The 21,521-nt window shown below is 33.7% G+C and overlaps 1 protein-coding gene across 1 annotated transcript; it reads left to right on the top strand.

Moving 5' to 3' along the window:
* Nucleotides 1–1,609: 1,609 nt before the first annotated feature.
* LOC106558345 (glyceraldehyde-3-phosphate dehydrogenase-like) lies at nucleotides 1,610–20,900 on the top strand. The gene is made up of 2 exons (XM_038586433.1): nucleotides 1,610–1,616; nucleotides 20,195–20,900. Exons 1-2 carry the CDS (start codon nucleotides 1,610–1,612, stop codon nucleotides 20,791–20,793), a joined length of 606 nt encoding a protein of 201 aa, XP_038442361.1. The 3' UTR covers nucleotides 20,794–20,900.
* The last annotated feature ends 621 nt before the right edge of the window (nucleotides 20,901–21,521 follow it).

A 21,521-nucleotide genomic window follows, 5' to 3' on the forward strand; every position in this document is an offset into this window, starting at 1 on the left:
ATGCAATCCAAAATTAAGCACCTTCAAGAATCTCCTCTTTCTCCTATATTTCTACATTGATTAATAACATTCTCCTTAATCATTTGCCCAAGCAACAAACCAGAAACTATCCTACATGCCATTCATTTTCAATATTTAATCAATTATTAGTACTCTGTTCCCTCATATTCATCCCAATTCTGCTACTTACAAGTTCATCATCTACCTTTGAGGTTATCTCAAATCACTCTTTATTGATCTTATTAACTCTCCTTTTGCTTCCCGTTATTATATAGGACTATTGGCATTTACTGGAAACTGAAATTCTTTACCAAATCCCTAACAATGACTTAATGAAATAGAAACATTTTAATACATGATTTCTCTCTCCTCTGAAACCTATATGTCCACTGACCCTGCATCACTTTAAATTATATTCATTTTCTCAACTTTTCTTCAGTCTGCACTACTCCTATAAAGCCTTTCTTGATGCCTACAGTCACAAGTAAATTCTCCTTTCTCTGTATTTCCACTCTGCAAGTAAATTCTCCTTTCTTTGTATTTCCACTCTGCCTTATTTAAACCTCACATATCATTCAGAGTTTCTGGTTGCAACCAACAAAAATATTATAGCCATTACCACTCTAACACTGCATGGTATTTATCTTGTTATTTCATACTGCACCATACTAATTCACTGATTTCATATTTGCCAGCCCCTGAGAACTGTAATCATTAAAAATACTGGGACAAAAAAAAAATAATAAAAATACTGGGACAGTATTGAACAGAGTTCATGGAAATGCAGTACATGTTCCTTGTATGTATGCTAACTGCATTTTAAAGTTAATCACATGTAATAATTTAGATGAAATGCATTTATGTGGTTCATAATAAGATTAGGCAGAAAACGATTCAGTGTTGGTGGCAGTAAGGTGAACTGGGTACTCTGAGCCTCATTGCACTAAAGTGAAAGTATAGGCCATGTAAATTGCAACAGGAAGAGCTTAATATATTATGAACTTCTCGAGCTGAACTCCAAAATAAAAATAAAAGCAAACTTGGTTAAAAAACAGAATGGAAAGCAGTATACCAAAATAAGAACAAGAACACTAAGGCAGTAAGCAAAAGGATAGCCCTGAAAGCAAGTAACCATTTCATTACTGTTTTCTGAAAATTAAGGTTAAAAAAGGCAAACCTTAGGTATAGTCCCCAGGTATTTAAGATATTGAAATTATTAGACATGAAAAATAAAATTATGTAGGAAATACATGTGGAGACCGAGAAAATTAAGGCCATTCCACTTTAAGTTCAGCATTAGCACAAGTACAGCCATCCCAGGCCCCTGTGAATAAGAGCTAAAATTTACATTACTGCAGTTACAGGAAAAAAAAACAAAACAGCTTTCAGCTTAACGACCTAGAAAGCCCCATATTAGAATGAGGACAGAGCCCAAACCAAGGGCAGGAAGCCCCATATTAGAATAAGAACAGAGCTCAAAGCCCTTGAAAGCCCCATATCAGAATGTAAACAGAACTTGAGAAATTCCTTCCCCCCTTCTGGAGATCCCCTAGACCAGCCCTTAAAACTCAGCTGAAACCCACATCGGGGTCCAAGTCCCTACTCCGCTATGTCGGGTATACTTGGACCCAAGCTCGAGCTTGTAAATAAACCCTCGTGTGTTTGCATCGGTGTTGGCTCCTTGGTGGTTTCTCGGATAAGTAATCTTGGGCACAACATACATACAAAATAAAAAAAGGAATCACATAAAAAATGAGCAAGGAACAAAAGATTATATAATGGCCTACAGAATTTGAAAACTATATAGATGTATTTTATACATGTGAAAAAATTGTTTCTAAGTTCTAAAACCAAAAACTGTAGATAAGACACACACTAGGTAGCTGGAAGTTCTGATGTAACTAAAAAGAAGCACAGAGAGATTTAAATATAGAAAGAGTCAACAGATATTATAGGACATGGAGGATAGAATGAGAAAATGTAAAATTAGCTAATCACAGTCCTAGAAGAGGAAATAAAGATGTTGGAAGATAAACAGTATTTTAGAGATAAAACCTAAGACTTTTCCAGATTTGTTGAAAGATGTGAATCCTCAGATAAGCTGTCACAACACTTTTGGCCTACTTCCTACTTGAAGTTGAACAACTTCAAGTTTTGCAGGCCACAGTTTACTTTTTGTGTTATGACATTACAATTTTTGGTGAGACAATCCCTTAAAAAAATAGCCTATTTGTTTCTGGCCACTGCAATGTACAAGTAGCTACAGTAGTCTACAACTACAGATCCTGTTGTTAAGCCTCAGGGCTTTATCTTATATTTAGCAGTCTCTGTTTCCTGCTCATCCTTCAACTTGTTGTTTTTTATGAAACAAACAACTAGGGTTGGACCTTGTGCCCTTTTACATACTGACTCATTCTATGCTGGCCTCCATCACAGGGCAGAAATTCATGACAGAAGATGTGTTCTAGAAGAAGGTTGGGCCAAATATTTATCTTTTCATAAGACCAACACTTCAGGGTCATAGATTCTAACTCTTGTGCCTTGTGATTTAGAGCAAAAGGCCTCAAACCTCCCAATTCTCCATTTAAGTGGACAATAAGCCACAAGCAACTGTAGCACAACTTTTTTTCCATCCATTACAACTTGCCGTCAGCATATGTCTAGCCTATTCACATTTCTTTTGCAATGTTTTGTTTACAAAAGAGGATCAGCAATGACTTACACATTTTCTTAATTTAACCTAACATTCTCACTAACATTACAGTGTGGTAGGTATATGGTTTGCCTTCCATGATAAAATCAACAAAAATTAGCCAAATGTTTCACCAGGGATAACTCAATACTATAAATATATCAACTCCTCCCAAATAATTCTATAGATCCATTATACCATTGCAAGATTTTTCCAGTAATTAAGTATAAAATTTAAATGAGGAAGTCAATATCTAAAAGTAGTTTGAAAAAGAATATGTTGGGATGGCTAACCTTACCAAATGTAATTTTTAATACAAACTCTCATACTTAATATGGTGCTGTTTTGTAGATTGACCAATTAAAATATCAAGCAATATAGAAACTCCAGAAAGAGATGAACAGATATGATGAACATTGCTTTATTACAATGATAATATTATAAGTCTTTACAATAATTGTTCTGGAACAATTGCTTAAATATCCATAAGGATAGGAACTGCATTATTATATGAAAGTAAAATTAGGTCCTTTTGTGTAATTTATACACAAAATTCAATTCTAGATAAACTTTAAAACTAAAGTGAAGAAATTATAGAACATGTTTATGATCTCAATTTTATAAAGAGCTTCTACAAAGCACACAAAATGAATAAATCAAGAAGGTGAAAATTAACAATTTTGATTGTTCTGAAATTGGTAATTTTTGTTGATAATGGAAGGATAGAGCAGTGTTTCAGAGAAAAGATTTGAAAAGCATAGTTCAGAAAGAATGATATCCAAAATGTTCAAGAAATGCACGTCATTAAGAGAAAATGAGACATCCCAGGAAAATGTGGCCTGAATATATAAAACTACTACTGCACAGAGAATGAAACATGAATGGCAGAATGTTAAATCTTATTAGTATTAGGGAAAAATGTAAATTTTGAAAACATTGAGATATAATTTTTTCCTCTCTAGATTTGTAAAAATTGAGAAATTTGTTAATACCAAATTTTTGCATAGATAAGTAAATAAATACTTGTTTAGTGGGAGTGTATAAGTGATAAAAACCATTTGGAAGTATCTTTGTATTATCTAATAAAGATGAAAACACATAAACTCTAAATACCAGGTATTTCACTGCTGAATAACTTTTGCAGAAATCTTTGTATGAGTATAGGGGCATACAAAAATATACAATGCAGTGCTGCTTATGATAGGAAATACCTGGAAACAAATGTTTTTTAACCAGAGACTAGATAACTGTATTAACAGACCAGATATTCATACCATAGGCTATTAAATATCAGGACAGATAAGTATACAATAGTTACCTAAAACAAAATTAGTAAGATTTAAAAATGCAATACTTTTTAAGAAAGGCCAGCTATGGATGAATACATAAAGTAAGATGCTGTTTGTAAAAGACTGAAAAAGAGGCACAATAATAATTTAAAAACCCATTGTTTATGAATAAATGCCTTCAGGATTAAACTATAATAGGAAGGTAAAATTTGATAAGCAACTACATTTGGCAAAAGGCAGGAATATGGGAAATGGAGGAGTACAGAGATGCATGCAAACTCATCACTAATGTTTTTTTTTTTTTTTTTTAAACACTTTATTATTTTTTTTTAATTTTTTTATTTATTTATGATAGTCACAGAGAGAGAGAGAGAGAGAGAGAGAGAGAGAGAGAGAGAGGCAGAGAGACACAGGCAGAGGGAGAAGCAGGCTCCATGCACCAGGAGCCCGACGTGGGATTCGATCCCGGGTCTCCAGGATCGCGCCCTGGGCCAAAGGCAGGCGCCAAACCGCTACGCCACCCAGGGATCCCATCACTAATGTTTTTAAGTGGAGTTGTGCCTCATAGTATAAATTATCTTATTATACTTCAGAACTTCTATGTATATAATGCATTTTGTTTTGTATCATGAAATACTGCATATCTCTACTGCAATCTTAATATCATTATTATCCTATGATTAATTCTTGTCCCGGCTAGGTACAAACACTGATGAATAGATTTGAAAAGTTTCATGACTTCGCTCTCCTTGATCTCTGCCCTACAGCATTGCAGCGGTTCATCTTTGCCTCTCTTTCACTCCTTTTTCTTGTGAAGAGTGAAGAAAATAAAACAGACATATGGGTCAATTTTTTTTTAGGAATATCACTTAGATATTGCGCCTATGGGAGGGTAAATGCATGAAGAGAGTACACAGAAGAGTTTTGTGTGTAAAGGAGAGAGGATTTACAGTGATACAATGGCAAGAAAAGAGTTCAACTGATTCGAGAAGTCTTTTGAGAAAAGAGAAAAAGAAGATTCCCTAGAACTGCACGGTTCTAGGGATTCAAACAAAGGATATTTTCACCAGAGGTGACTTCAGACTATTTACTCCAACCCCACCAAATGTTTTTAGCAAAACATATTTCAGAGTGCTCTTTATACATCTACTGCTTTGAGATTCCAACACTGAGCTCTGGATTTTCACACTTAATAACAACAAACAAACTGAGAATGAGAACTTTGTTAGAGAAGGTATGTGACTTTCATGAGAGTTCTAAAGCAATTAGTTGTAGACATTTATCAGGATTTTATGGTTACCCAATATTTTTCCTGCTTGCCAATTATTCCACCATGGGATTCCTGCCTTATACTGCGACAGTGATTCTTGGACATCAGCCCTGATTGTTATCCTCTAAGCGAAAGTAGAGTAATCTGCAGCACTGAATGTTCTGTGATGACAGCAACAATGTCCTCACTAGTTCAGTTCTGAAGTTTCAATAGTTTTGCTTTCTTTTTCTTTGTTTGTGTACTCTCAGTGCAGAAGTTGGGTACTGGGGTGGACGACGAATTTATGGAAGATTCACATTTATAGACATTGCAAATTGAATTCCTCAAATTCTATTTCAACCTCCTTATCCTTTGTGTTATTATTCTGAGAATAAGAGGCTGAGAAGTAAACACCCAACATCCAGTCTTCCCTTGAACCTAAAAGTTTCTGTGTTCACAGTTTAGGCTAGTGAGATAACAAACATTTGGGTAGATGGTTTTCCCTTCCCAGGGAAAGAAAGGAAGAAGGAAGCAAAGGAGGATGGGAGGGAGAGAAGGAGAAGGGAAAGGAAAGGAAGAATATGGGAAGGGAAGGATATGAGAAGGAGTAAAACATGAAAAGAGAAGAGAAAGGGAAGAAAGAAATCTTTCTTTGTTGTTGTAGTTCTCCTCTCACCATTTCAACAGCAAAAAAAATGTAATAGCCAGATTGAAACTTTGAAGTTTAAAGTCTTAAGCAAAGAATACAGGAATATAAAAGAAGCTCATTGAGGGAATATACACTGGACACGGAAAGGCCTCCCAACAGATATCTTGTCATGTAAAAAAAAAAAAAAAAAAAAAAAAGAAAAACTTATTAATTATTCAGTCATGTAAAAAAATGTACTTATTAATTATTCAGTCATTGTATATTACTTTTTCCATTGCCCAGGGCCTAACTGAAATAGTTCATGGCACAAGAAGAATAAATATCATGGAAATTGATAATGTTTGACTTTTTATTATATTTAAATAATAATGAGCAATTATATTATTACATAACAAATGGGCACACTACAAGCAGAATGAATTCTGAAAATTACAAATATGTCACCAAGTTTAAATCAAATATCAGATTAAGCCTTCACATTAAAAAAAAATAAACCTTCACATTTAAAGAATTAATAATCCTCACTGTGCTTTGTGAATAGTCTTGATTGATTAATATGAATTATTCATTGTAATTAGAATTATACTCATATTCTCAATCTAAAGTTTAATTTTTATCTACATTTCAAAGTTGTTTTCCAATTGTTTTTAATCCATGCCAACACCAGTAGCTTTTCCTGTTGACACATCCGCTCAACAACTTTGGATTTAAAATTGATATTATAAATATATTGTCTTAGTCTCAATCTGCTCTCACAGACTCTCAAAATATCTGCCTGCCTATCTCAGGTATTCCTCGGAATCAGCCGAGTTCTATCTCTATGGTACTCATGAGGAAGCAAGACCCTGTTTTTCTGCTTCACTATCTTCCTGGTGGTTTTCCATGTGGCTTCTGCCTGAGAAGAACACTGTTCAGCATAGCAGAGCTGTTGCCTGCCGGTAGTTTCAGGAGGCCCTGGGAAAGAGAACAGTAGCTGTCTCTCAGCTCCGAGTTAGCCTTTGGCATGCAGGCACTGAAGATAAATATTGCTTAAACTCAAATCTCAGAAAATATTTGTCAGCTACTTCATATCTTATGACATTAATCCCTAAAGATTTCAAAGAACGGTGTGATTCTGTTGATTGCTTGAAACGGACCTTGCTAACAATTTTGCACCATGTAAATAAGCTTATGGCACAAATCAAGTTCAATTTATGATTCCTTTTGAGGAGAATGTGGTGGTTAAACATTTGCCTGACACCACTGATTCAAAAACCTTTACCAACCCAAACAAACAAAACAAAACTGAACAACAGAAACAAAGAAACCAAAACTATCACTGAGTTTAGGAATGGGAAGGAGATAGCATAGACTTTTGCCATCATTTGTCCATTTTTTTTATCAGAATCTGGTACACATAGAAAAATTAATCAAATAAACCACAACAACAACCAAAAAACTCTATACCTTTGCCTCTAGCCAAAAAACAAAGGATCTTTTTGTAATAACTCATGAAAATGAAAGTCTGAATGTATTAACTGCCCCCAATATCTATAAACAACTACATTCTGAATTATTTGAAATTTATGATATAAAATCAAGAGGTTTATCGAAATAGAATCTGTTTCCCTTTTTGATATTTTTTTTGTAATTAGTCAAATTTTAGGCTGCAACACTGCTGTTGATCTGCCCTTCTTCTCCACATCAGACAGGGCAAGCTGGTAAGAAAATCTGGGTGCCCTCTACTTTGATAGAGGCAGGGAGTTCAGATCTTTAAGCGCCAGCAGGTATGTAGGGATCATCATTTCAACCCTGTGTCCTAATTACCACAGAGTCCCAGAGCCACTTCCCCTTCTCTAACAAGCCATTTTCTGATTTGCTTGGAACCCTGCTCCCTCCAAAACATCTTATTATATGAGTGATAAATACCTTTATATTCTTTTGTTTTGTGTATAGCACCTTTAATCATGACATCTGAATCAAATTAAGGGGGTATCCTATCTGGATGAAATAATGAAAATAATTACAAAGGCTATTTGGGCTGTACTTGATCCAATGGGAAAGAATAGCTAGGGGAAAGTCCATAAGGAAATGTTGACTAGAATGGTATTTATTTATATGGAATCTAACAATCTGTGGGAGAATGCTAATATTATAATTTGTCCATATTCTTTGGTGTAGTGTAAGGTATTCCTTGCTTTTAATGATGCCATTATTTAAATCCTGTGCCTAGAGTCCAGCAAGTGGGAAAAGATGCAGTACAAATAACTGTCCAATCATTAGCTGCAATGTAAAGCAAGAGGCTGTGTCTGACTTGCTGCAGCATTCTATCTTCTAGTATCTGAAACAGTGACTCTTTGAGCAGAATATACAGAGCACAATAATATTAGAAGTAACCATACATATTTTAGGCTTATTTAGAATATCAAGGACTATCCTTTGGCTGAGAACAGAGGGGAAGAAAAAATGTGACAAGGACTGCATTGTATAAGAAGAAACCTTTGAACTAAGACTTGAGAAATGTTTAGGAATTCCAAGAGTAAGGTTGGTAGAAATGAAGTTGAAGCTGGGAAACAGCATTTTAAACTCTGTATATCTTAAACAATAATAACGAGTTGAGAATTCAAGCCAGACAGAATACAGAAAAAGTGTAAGCATAAGCAACAAACTGAATGAATCCCATTAATGTAATGTTTAGGAAAAGTAGACAGAAAAAAAGTTTACTCAGTATTATTTAAGTATAAAATTCCAAACAGCCTTTGAGCAGTTTGCAGTTTGGATCCTGGTTATCTTTGGTGAAAGCAGCTTCATTAATGCAAGGTTCATAAAGGGGACTTCTGTACTCCTAATGTCCAATTTCTTGATCTGGGTGGTGAGTAAACAAGTATATTCAGATAATGAAAATTTACTGTGCTACGTATTATGATTTGTAAAATTTTCTATGTGAGTAATATACTTTAATAAAGCTTACTTTCAAAATTAAAATAAATATCAATAGATTCTGAGTAAAAATACGAGAATGATAAAGTTTGGTTAAGGATTTAATTAATACTGATCAACAGTGGGATACACATTTGGAAACTGGAATGATATTGTGATAAGCTATAAAAATGGTTCTAAGAAGTTTTGATATGTGAAAATTATACACAAAAATACAAAGAGCAGCACAGATATGGTTTAATTTTACCAAAAGTTATCTGTAATTAATGTAGATAATGAAAGGTAAGCAGTAAGTGGTGACAGCACAGTTAGGAATTAGAACAGCTGATAAAACAACCAGACAGTAGTTTATGCGGCAATGCATTAGCATGAGAACAGTGGGAATATATCCTTACAAATCAGGCACTATACGTACTAACATATCTTGCAATTTAATAAGGTTAAGCTAAAAAGAAAGTGTAATATAAAACTACTAAACCTCCTAGCTAATGACACTGAAGATGCTCATAAGAGGAATTTGAGGCCTTAAAAGTTGAAATGAAGGACTGTCAGGACATGCCTGAGTTCTGCTTTTCCTTGTATTTTAGGAGAGTGAGAAAAATTGAAACTGCTCTTTGTTTGGAAAAAGTTCAATTAAATCAATGTCTCAGTGCTTTTGGGGAAAGTCAGCCATTCACTGGATGGTGCTTGGACTCTATTTCAAAGTGGCCCAAAGGTGTTATAAGAAGTGGTAATTAGGTTTATCAAACTGATTTGTATAGACTTTTGCCTGAAGCTATGGCTTATTTGTTTCAATAAACTCAGTGATAACAGGCTTAAGCCTTCCTTATTTTCGAAGGAAAAGTCTCTTGACCTTAATACAACCTGGCATGAAAGGAGGCAAATTCTTCAGCTCTGATCCATTTGAAGTATAGAAATATGCAATTTGAGGTGGCAGTACACTGATAGATTAACTGTATTTCAACATGGACATAAGCACTCAACCCCAGAAAAGACTGTCTTCTCCTTGGCATTGGCAGGAGAGGGTACAGTTTGTAAAATCTGGATGATTGCAGTAGTCTCAATGGCTGCTTTAGGGCTCTTATACTAAGTATTAGTCTTGCTACCTGAATACATACTGCAGTTCTCTAAAATATTTGAGTGCTGTTTTAGGGCCAGTATTATATATTATTTTGTTCTGCATGCTTTGCCTCCTCTAGCAGAACAGTGCACACAGGAAAATCAGATTATGGGGCTCTCTCATAAACCCCACCAATTCTACCCAGCTAGAATTGGGTAGCACCCATCTTTCCTTTTCCTCGTGTCAGAGCAAAAGAACAAAATGTGTGCCCCCTCTTCCTAACTACCAGTTATCTGCATTATCTGCATATAACCTAATTCCTATACATATCTATCTCTATTGGGCATCTTCTTTGGCTGTGCACCCTATTCTACTTGTCCAACCTATGAATAAAATTTATATTTTTATGTAATTATAAACTGTATATATTTATATTTATCTATTTTACAAATGAGAGGAAACAATGTATAGAGATTGAAATTCATATGCTTTCAGAATCAAAAGCAACTTTGTCCAAAAATAAAATACATAAGAAGAAATGTTTAAAAATCTTAAAAATGTATATAAAAATAGAATCTTATTATTAATTTCCTTATGTTATTGACTCTTAAAAAAAAAAAACTTGTATAGCATTGACCTATTCAATAGAAGATAAATTCTACTCACAGGAAGAATTAGGCACCTATTATATATTTTCTTTTTAAAGAAAGTACTATAGTATTATAGTATTATATTATATAGTATAGTATTATATATTATTATATTATATATATTATATATTATTATTAAAGTATTATAGAGTGTTAGTGTGAAGAAGTCCCTGGGAATACTCATCACCCTCTCCACTGTCCCCATGTCCATCACATGCACAAGATACCTAATATTAAGACAGAAGGATCCGCATAGCTGTGGTTAGTTGTGTCACTAAGTACATTACTCATGGGAAAAGACCAGTGTCTATTGAGAGACACTCTCTCAACAAACAAACTCACATCTTCATGGGTTCCAGTTATCTGGGAAAATTGTCACATGCCTTACTTTTTGACTCCTTAACTTACATTAATAAAAAACACCTAAATCTTATAACATCATAAGGCAGATATATAAGCCACTGACAAACATCATGGAAGGAACATTGGAAATCATAAGGGAAAGGTCACCTACAATGATTTTATTTAATCCTTTTACACTGAGTTGCCTTACTGAAGGGTCATAAAAATCTCTTAACCAGTTCAGCTTTAACACTAAAGCTCTACATTAAGAATTTAAAGAAAATTAGGCCATATTATTTTCACATGGATATTATCTGAATATTCTCTGAAACATACATGTATGCATACACACATATAAATATATACATACATATATATTTATTTATTTTCACATAACAACTAAATTGCTTTATAAGTCATATATTATTTTTGAACAAATGTTCTTTCAATACCTACAGAGTATATGAAAATCAAGTATTAATTCATTTATTCACCAAAACATGGGACAGTACTAGACTAAATGTTGAGATTTACAAATATAAATAGAATACTACCATTATATTAGTCATGCTGATTAACTCTGATTATTGTAAGACATAATCAAAATAACTCATTGTGTTAACAAATTATATATTTGTCTCTTATAACACAGTCTAATTATAGTGTTCATGGGAAATATTCCATATGATGTTTTAGAATCTTGGCTTCTAAATTTTGACAACACCAGCTTCTAGGGCTATGTTCTCTGCTATTGTAGCTATAAACCTAAACCTGCTATTGTAGTTATTGTAGTTTATAGCTACAATAGTTTAAACTCATTAAGTTTAAACTAATTTAACTTAAAAATTAAGTTAATCCACTGCACTAGCACATTTTAATTTCTCAACAGCTACCTGTGGCATGTGGCTACTCTATGGGAGAGTACATTATTATCTCTTCTTGAGCCTTTCATTGATATATACATATATGGCAAGCAAAGAAAGACAACAAAACAGAAAGATCATTCAGGAGGTTTTAGAATTCAGACTGAAAAGAACCATTTTACTTTTTCCCACTTTATACTGGTTGGAGTTACATCTGGGCTCAACATAAAAGAATCCCTCTTTCATAAAAGAAAGAGGGATTGTTAATATTTTTATGGCCATATGGCCATAAGGAAAATTGAATCTGTTCCATGAACAAATAACATAGCTACTGCTACAGTCAACTTTTGTAGTCACTGATCACTTACTTCATTTTCCTTCAATGGATAAACTTTACTCACATACATACTGCTCAAGAAAGATATCACAAAAACCATATTGTCTCTGCCTAAAGGCCACATAAGGTTCAGTCTAAAGCCCACACCTGTTACAGAGACAAGTATCTATAAAAATAAGCATCTATCATAACAGGTAAATTAGCTGTGTTTTCTGACAATGTCCTTAAACCCTATAACTATAATTCAATAAGATGTTATGAATTATATTAGAAAGGAGATTACAGACCAATTAAAAATGAAATCATTATTCTTCATTAAAGATATGAATAAAGATTTCCACATAACTATAAACAAAGGCTGACTTTTATTTAAAGTAGAGGGACAGCTCACATTTATTAATGTACTCCTTTTCATCCTCCTACATCTGTAGGTCATGCTTGTAAAAATACTGTTTAAAAATACTACACAAACGTACAGAGAACTTGAGGAGGCTTTTAGATTAATCAAATGAATTGTTGTATAGTGTTAATTTCCTCAATCATCTGTCAACTTTGATGTCTACATTTATTTCTGCTGTTAAAGCCAGAAAAGTTAGACTATAAATTTATTAGTGTATCATGCCTTTGCCTCAGTAAACACATTCTATTATTATGAATTAATTATAAGAAAACAGCATATATATTGTTAAAACTTTTAAGACAGTGATTTTAAAATTAATACACAGAATGGAATGAAACCATCATATTTGCAATTGGAATCCTTATATGAGGAAATATCAAAGAAAAAATTAGGCTCTTTCTTACCAAGCAACAATGAAAAATGCAAAGATAACTCCTCTCAGTTATAGTCCACAGCTGCTCTTGCACATCCTGCAAAATAAACAGTCTCAATTATAAACTTGGCACAAAGAATAACGTTTGTGTGTTATAATCAGTGTAACTTACATGAGCTGATTTTCTCAAGCTCTACGACCAGTAATCTACAGGTAAATAGAATATTCTACATTTTAGGATGTAGTTCATAATTTAGAACGGATTAGCATTTAATATACAAATAACATTACTTAGTATATTTACTTGAAATCTGGAAATATTCAAGAAATAAGAGAATAAATAAAAAGATGAACTATATATTTACATAATTACTAATTTAGTTTCATTAATTCATGGTACTTTCATAACTGATTTCGCATATTACCAATGTAAAATAGTCATCTAAGAACAGGTAATTTTTATACAAATGTAGTCCTTATTTTCTGGAGTTGATTATTTTTTAAATTACACCAAAACTTAATGGTAAAATAAATAACTCTTCATTTAAACTATCTTTTCTTTTTTTTTTTTACTGAAACAAATTCAAACATAGAATAAATTTGTAAATGCAATCACTAAGAAGCATGAAGATTCAAACAGATTAACATGAAATTAATATTATATTGTATATTAACTGGAATTAAAATAAATACTCTAAATGGGGGGAACAAAAGTTCAATGGTATACATTTATTTTCCCCTAATAATTTTACCTCTGAATATCCCTGCTGGACAATATCAAGAATGACATTATGAAGGGCTGATACTACTTACTTAATTCTCTCTTAGCTAGGTCAATGTAATGCTTCTGACCAAGATGTTATGTTTTGGTGAGTGGAAAAGCTCAGGGGATTTTTTTTCTTTTTTTAGCAAATGATGTTAGTTGTCTTCAAATATCTGTTCTCCCCATTTTTATTTTAGTAATGGAAACTATCAACTCAAGTTTTAGTGGCACCAGAAAGCCAGAAAACCTTGAAGCTCAAAATAACCATATAACTAATTTTTGTCAAATAAAATGTGAACAGAAATGGTATGTGCAACTTCTGTGCTATATCTGCAGGATAAACTTGTACACCTTTCCTTGCCTTTTTCTCTCAGCCCAACATCTGAAGCCAAATGTGTTAGTGGTCAGCTCTTTTGATACAATGAACAAAACCCATACTCTGCAAGAACTGTGGGCAAAGAGATGGAGAAATCGGATCTACACTCTAAATAACTTCATGAAGCAGAGCTGTCCAATTTCATCACAAGGCCTCCTCCTGCAAACTTCCTATAAACTTACTTCTCCCAGTCTTAGCTCCACACTCTTTAGTGTCTGTGCCTTCCTTTTCTCCAGACAGTACATTAGCAGCACATACGAAAACTGTCTAGTAAAGCATAACTCACCTAAGAGGAATAGATGAGGAATAAACTAATAGGGAAAAATCAGAATTATCTTAAGTAGGCAAGAGAGAGAAAATTTTGCAATTCAGAGGAAAATAAACACTTCTATAACTAGCAGGGGCAAAATACTTAGAGTTCAAAAAAAATAGCTATCAATTTAAAAAGAAAGGGAATACAGGTAAGTTTTGACATTATACAAGGGATTGGACTTAGAAAACATACTAGTAAAAGTTATTAACAGGGAGGATTCTTAATTTAAATCTACTCAGTGATTATTGTGTATATTTGAAGTTGCAATAGAAAGATTAATTACGGATGGAACTTCAACTAGTATTCCCTCCCTGTGAGAAACTTGGATAATCTTAACTAATTCACATTGGTGCTTATATGAAAATCCTAGAATAGCTACAATTTTGATCACTATGCTTATATAGTAATTGATAATTTTCAAGACTCAAAATATATGTTGAAGTATTAAAGGATAAATTACCTTATATTTTGCCTTTGGCTATACCTAAGTTACTAAATTGGGTCTCTCTTATCCCATAGAGTAAATTTAACCCTCAATTCTTAATTGAAGCATGTACTTGAAGTGTTGAGGCTTTTTATTTAAAGCTTATTCATATCACAGAAGTAATTGTGATTGACTCAAGTCTTGTGGCTTCTCTGAAATTCTGCTTCCGTGTTATAGTAACAGAAGTGTGACTTCAATTTTCTCTTTTGAATTGAGAAATAATTGAGGACAGTTTTGAAAAGGAGTCAAGTGCTTGTTTTCTCTGAATAATCCTGCAATTTTGTGTTTTGAGTGTAGCATGGTGAATGGTGTGTTTAATGCTGATGAGCAAATTGCATTTAAGCCAGAAATGTAAGAAGGGTTTGCAGATAAAAGAAATACAGTGGGTAAAAGCAGATAGAACTAATTAATGTGGATCCATTCCAGTGGAAATTTGTGGTTCTGGCAGTGATTAAAGGAAATATATGGATTAGAACTCAAAAAACTCAAATGACAGAGATGAACCAAGATACGAAAATAAATAGCAACCATAAAGATAGAGGCATGCTAAGCTGCATAACTAGTTAAAATTATTATATGCATTTTATGAAAATGTATATTAGGTTTCTTTTTTGAGCAAGGTATCAGGTTAGAGTATTATTTAACTATAGGCAAATGAAAAGACTGGTGAATTAAAATATTATAATGGAAAAATTTCAACTACAATTTCCTCATTATGTATATACTATATTATTATTTCTAAAACTATCCAAGGACACCTGGGTGGCTTAGCGGTTGAGCATCTGCCTTAGGCTTAGGATGTGATCCTGGGGTCCTGGGATCAAATTCTGCATCAGGCTTCCCGCAGGGACCCTGCTTCTTCCTCTGCTTATGTCTTTGCCTCTCTCTCTTTCTCTCTGTGTCTCTCATGAATAAATTTTTTAAAATATTAAAAAAATAAAACTACCTAGAAAAATCAGATTAATCCCTTAAAGATGTTTCCCCACATCCTTATGATAGAAATAAAACTGTTCATATTTCAAAATTAAAGAATACACAAATAACGAGAAAGAAGTAGCATGTAGTATGTATCCATGCTTTGTTTCTTCATTTTTCTTTGTGAAGATAGGTATGTCTTATTAAGGGCACTGAAGTGGCAATACTCTTTTGAGATACAAGACATTAATTGGAAAATTGATTTGTTAAAAATCTTTGAATTCTTTAATTTTCAGATGATTTGCAATCCACCAAAGAAAAGTAATTGAAATGAAATGCAGAAATATATCAATGACCATAAAAGTTAACTTGAGACTCTCTTTACGACTACCAGATTTATTTTTACCAGATTTTATCAAGTATTTAATTTTAATATATGCATCCCTTATCAAAATAACATGGCCAAATTATTGTGTTTCCTCTCCTTAATCTTACATGTTATATCATTTATCAAACTTCAGAAAAGAATTTTAGAGCAAATAAGCAAAGACGACAAAATGGCTGAACTTTACAGTTAACTGGTTGAGCATTTATTTGAATTAAACATTTAAATGTGGCTAATTAACTCATTAACCTTTACATTAAAAATTCTATTTCACACTGTGTACTACATCAAAGTTCAGATGTGGTTCAGCTGTTACTTAATTGAATCTAAGGCCAAGATATTTTTTCAAAGATTCTCTATTAATTCATTTATTACAAGACCATAAACTTTCAGAACAATGCCTAGATATATTTTACTATTATTTTATTATTAAACAAGTTTCACTCTCAATTATATATTTTTTAATACTTTTACCAAAAACACAAATCCTTTTCTAATGAAGAGGCATAATTATGAAAGCCCCACAGCTTTCAAATATAAACATGATTGAGTCAACAGATTCTTTATTATATAAATTATACAAATTATATATTTCCACTTCAATTTTATAGTCTTGTTTATGTTAATTTTTAAATTATATTCAAGAAAATATAACTAAAGTAATGATATTCCATATAAACAAATATTCATAAATCAGAAGTTTTCTTCAATATCATAAAATTTCATATATTATTATGGTTACTATATTATTATATGGTAAATAAAAACTATTCTCTTTCATAGTTTAAAAAATAGAAATATTGTAATCACAGTTTGGCTTCTACCAAGCATAAAGTTATCTATCTATCCATCCATCCATCTGTATCATTTATCTCAAATATCTAGTTGCTTTTCAGAGTATCTTTTGCCTATATATTTACTATGTGACTGCATCATTCCCTTCAATCTTTCAATAGTGAAAGCATTTAGGATAGTTTTCTTATAATATTTACACTTTGTTATGTTTCGAAAAAATGAAAAAAATAAAATAATCTTAAGGCAAAGATTAGGAAGCTTTTTCTAAATTTACAAGATGAATGAAGTCTGAAAAACACAGTTCTTAAATTAGCTAAATTGGCAGTACAAAATGTGAGAACAATGATATTTACTAGCAGAAAGATACATAGAAGTCTCCCCTCATAGAATATTTTAGCCATACATAATCTACCTAAATTGCTTATTTTTAATAAGTATAGAATGTATGAAACCTAGTTGAATGAAGGATAAATGTAATCAGTACCAAGCATTTCATTATTTTTTTATAATTATAAATGAAGAATCCCTAAATCTGAAAATAGCTACATTTTAAATGTGTCTGCACGTATTCAAATCTCATAACCTGATGCAGTGTTCAAATCTCATAACCTGATGCAGAAAAAAATAAATATTTAAACAAATATTTCTCATGATTTTAGGTTTCAAAGTTTTTAATTTCAGGCATATTTTATCTATGATTGATTCTTGGTGTTTAGCCTTCCCAAGTTCAGTGTTAGGTAAGAGCTAGCTTCTATGAATCAACTTTTATCTTAACACAACTTGGTAGCAGTAAGATTGTTTTCCAGACCTATGGTTCGCTTTTTCAACAAAAAAGAGAGAGTGAAAAATCTGAAAACTAAACTTATTGTGATGACCTCCTAGGCATCCTTGGGATGCCGTAATAAAAATAAAAGTTTACTGGATAATTTTCAAGATATGAACTTAGAACAGGGAGACTGGCCAAAGGAAGAGATAGATAATGAAAAGCATTAAAATAAACAAAAGTAAGCAAAAATTACTATTTCCTCACTGTTCTTGGCATCCCCGTTGAAAAATTTATAAAAAGGAAAACTAAAACAGTCTAAGAGAAAGTAAATATATTTGTTTTCCTTCTGTTAAAGAGAACCTTTTTAATATTTTTCTGGCACCTGATTAGATGTCATAAGTAAGAACCCTACATGTGTCAAGAAGCCAGGCTATCACAGAATGCAGAGGACATTCTATTAAGACATGAGCTTCAATGTACCATTATTCCCATGCAGAAAGACAGGGAATCTTTAAAGCCCCCAAAGCATAAGTTAGAAGATATGGAGATTACTGGAAGTTACAGTAGAGAGTTATAAAACAAGACTGCAGATAAGTCTGTCATTTTAACCTTATATAATAAGGACATGATGCCAGTAACATAGGTTATGTGTAAATGAAAGATTGTGACTTACTATTCTTATATGATATCCACCAAATCTCTGTTTCATCTGGTTTTAATTGTAATTTTAAATGGGAACTTTTGGAATTGCTAAAGTACTCCCATGCAGTAAAATTATACAATGTATTATTCCAGGAGGACAGGAAGTCATTGGCTGAAGCACTTCTGATTCCCTCTAATCATTTTAGTAGCTTCATCTTTTTAGAATATCAGGTCACGGAGACGGACACAAGACTATAGGGATTATTAGGGTAATTCCCCAAGCACTTCAGTTATATCTGATATAATAAAATCTACACAAAAGCCACAACAAACAAATGATGATTGGTAATGCCATAATGAAATTGGCAAGCATCTTTTCTCTTCAATGTCAAAGTACAGCCAAGCATAATTGTAATTTCATGAAAATTAAAATATTATACTAACTTAGCTATCAAATGACTGTCTAAAGTTTTAATTAACCATGGCAAAAAGGCAAAATAATAAAATCTAGTCAAAATATTTAGATTTGTTTTAAATAACTCATATATTATCAGTGACACTATGTTTTTAAATATTTTTCTATTAATCCTTGTTAGTATTATATGTGTTTGGAAGAATTTAGAACACATTTTCAATATTTTGATTGTGAGTTCAAAATTCAATGAAGATTAGCCACAGACAAGATGGAGAACACAGGTTTTCATGTCTAGACATTCTCTAGACCTTCACACGTGGCCTATGTGGCCAACTTTGTCTTGTAAGATCCTCCTTCTCTCAATATGATCTCACTTTAATTTTCAAAGCTCTAGTGAATATGTTATAGTTGCTCTGCATCAGAAACAGCTACCTCTTTCTTCCTCTTTCATAGAGAATTCTATGGCTCTTGGTGATATGAGAGTCATAAAATGCAAGGTGTCTGCATCTTTGAATGTCTGCATGGAAGAAAGCCATCCACCAAAAAGAAACACTTGAACTATTATGTGAGTCAGAAACACAATTTATTTTGTTATGGGAATGCAAACAAAATTTGATGCAGCAGCTGGTTGCAAATGGGGTTCCTAGAATATTAAGTACTTAAGATATGGAACTGGATTTGTTCAGACACTCATTTTGAGTTCAATATCTGGCAGGACCATATCCCTTATGTTCTTTTGAACAAATACTTTGAAAAATATAAATTCATCATACATAAGCAAATATGTATTTGACTCCCATTATATTCAAATACTTAACTTTTTAAAAATGTATATTGAATGTTTTTTTCAATATACATTATACAATTTCATTGCAAATAACCTTTTATACTTTGTTTACTTATGAAGTTAAAGCTCTAATTTTCCTGTGCATTAAGAAGCAATTCCTATAAAGTGAAAATGAGGGAATATTGAGTTATTCTAATCCAAAAGGAAACTTGTGAAAATTGATGTGTTGTGAACTATGGTGTCATAGTTGGTTGCTGGTTTGTGGACACACTCATCCTCTTTTCCTGTAGTAAAATTTCAAAAAAAAAAAAAAATTAAAAGCCATGTGTAAAAAGTGCAAACACATAGTATCCCTTTTATTTTCCAAAGATTTTTTATTTTTTTAATTATTGAGAATTTTTTTGTCCCTCAGTGTAGCAGGTATGTCTACCGATGTGAACCCTCAAAACAGTGAAATTCATTGATTCCTTTTTCCACATTCTCCTCTTTGATGCTGCATGAAGATTTTATCATTATCCTCTTTTTTAAGTTTGATAAAAATATTTCTATTATTACTATTGATTTTTTATCAAGGTGAAGTGATTCTAATGCAGTGAATCAGTTGCAAATAATTATTCTTTCTTAAAGGACAAATCACTATCTGTCTAATCAAAACACAATATTGAGTCTCTCTGCTCCGCCCTGTTCGACCAACCGCCGCTTCTGGTGCAGTGCAAGCCGTGTCCCTGAGACACAACGGTGAAGGCAGGAGTGAACGGATTTGGCCGTATTGGGCGCGTGGTCACCAGGGCCGCTTTTAACTCTGGCAAAGTGGATATTGTTGCCATCAATGACCCCTTCTTTGACCTCAACTACATGGTGTACATGTTCCAGTATGATTCTACCCACGGCAAATTCCACAGCACGGTCAAGGCTGAGAATGGGAAACTTGTCATCAATGGGAAGTCCATCTCCATCTACCAGCAGCGAGATCCCACCAACATCAAATGGGGTGATGCTGGTGCTGAGTATGTTGTGGAGTCCACTGGGGTCTTCACCACTATGGAGAAGGCTGGGGCTCACTTGAAGGGTGAGACCAAGAGGGTCATCATCTCTGCTTCTTCTGCTGATGCCCCCATGTTTGTGATGGGCATGAACCATGAGAAGTATGATAACTCCCTCAAGATTGTCAGCAATGCCTCCTGCACCACCAACTGCTTGACTTCTCTGGCCAAAGTCACCCATGACCACTTCAGCATCATGGAAGGCTTCAGGACCAACGTCCGTGCCATCGCTGCCACCCAGAAGACCGTGGACAGCCCCTCTGGGAAGCTGTTGCATGACAGCTGAGGGGATGTCCAGAACATCATCCTGCTTCCACTGGCGCTGCCAAGGCTGAGGGCAAGGTCATCCCTGAGCTGAACGGGAAGGTCACTGGCATGGCCTTCCATGTCCCCACCCCCAACGTGTCAGTTGTGGATCTGATCTGCCACCTAGAGAAAGCTGCCAAATATGATGACATCAAGAAGGTGGTGAAGCAGGCATCAGAGGGCCCCCTCAAGGGCATCCTGGGTTACATTGAGGACCAGGTTGTCTCCTGCAACTTCAACAATGACACCCACTCTTCCACCTTCGACACCGGGGCTGGCATTGTCCTCAATAACCACTTGGTCAAGCTCATTTCCTGGTATGACAATGAATTCAGCTACAGCAACCAGGTGGTGGACCTCATGGTCCACATGGCCTCCAAGGAGTAAGAGCATCCCAGACCACCAGCCCCAGCAAGAACAAGAGGAAGAGAGAGGCCCTCAGCTGAGGGGGGAGTCCTTGCCCCAACTGAATCCCCCAACACACTGAGAATCTCCTGGCCTCCAATTTCCATCCCAGAACCCGAGGAAGGGGAGAAGCTTGGGAGCCCTACCTTATCATGTACCATCAATAAAGTATACTGTACCCTGCTAAATAAAAAACAAACAAACAAAAAAAAAAACCCACAATGTTGCCATTTCTTTTTATCCTATACTTATTTTTCCAATTTCCTTTCCAAACAAAGTTGATTTCTTAGTGGTCAATAATGC

This window comes from Canis lupus, chromosome 38, assembly GCF_011100685.1.
Source record: "Canis lupus familiaris isolate Mischka breed German Shepherd chromosome 38, alternate assembly UU_Cfam_GSD_1.0, whole genome shotgun sequence".
Classification (NCBI taxonomy): Eukaryota; Metazoa; Chordata; class Mammalia; order Carnivora; family Canidae; genus Canis; species Canis lupus.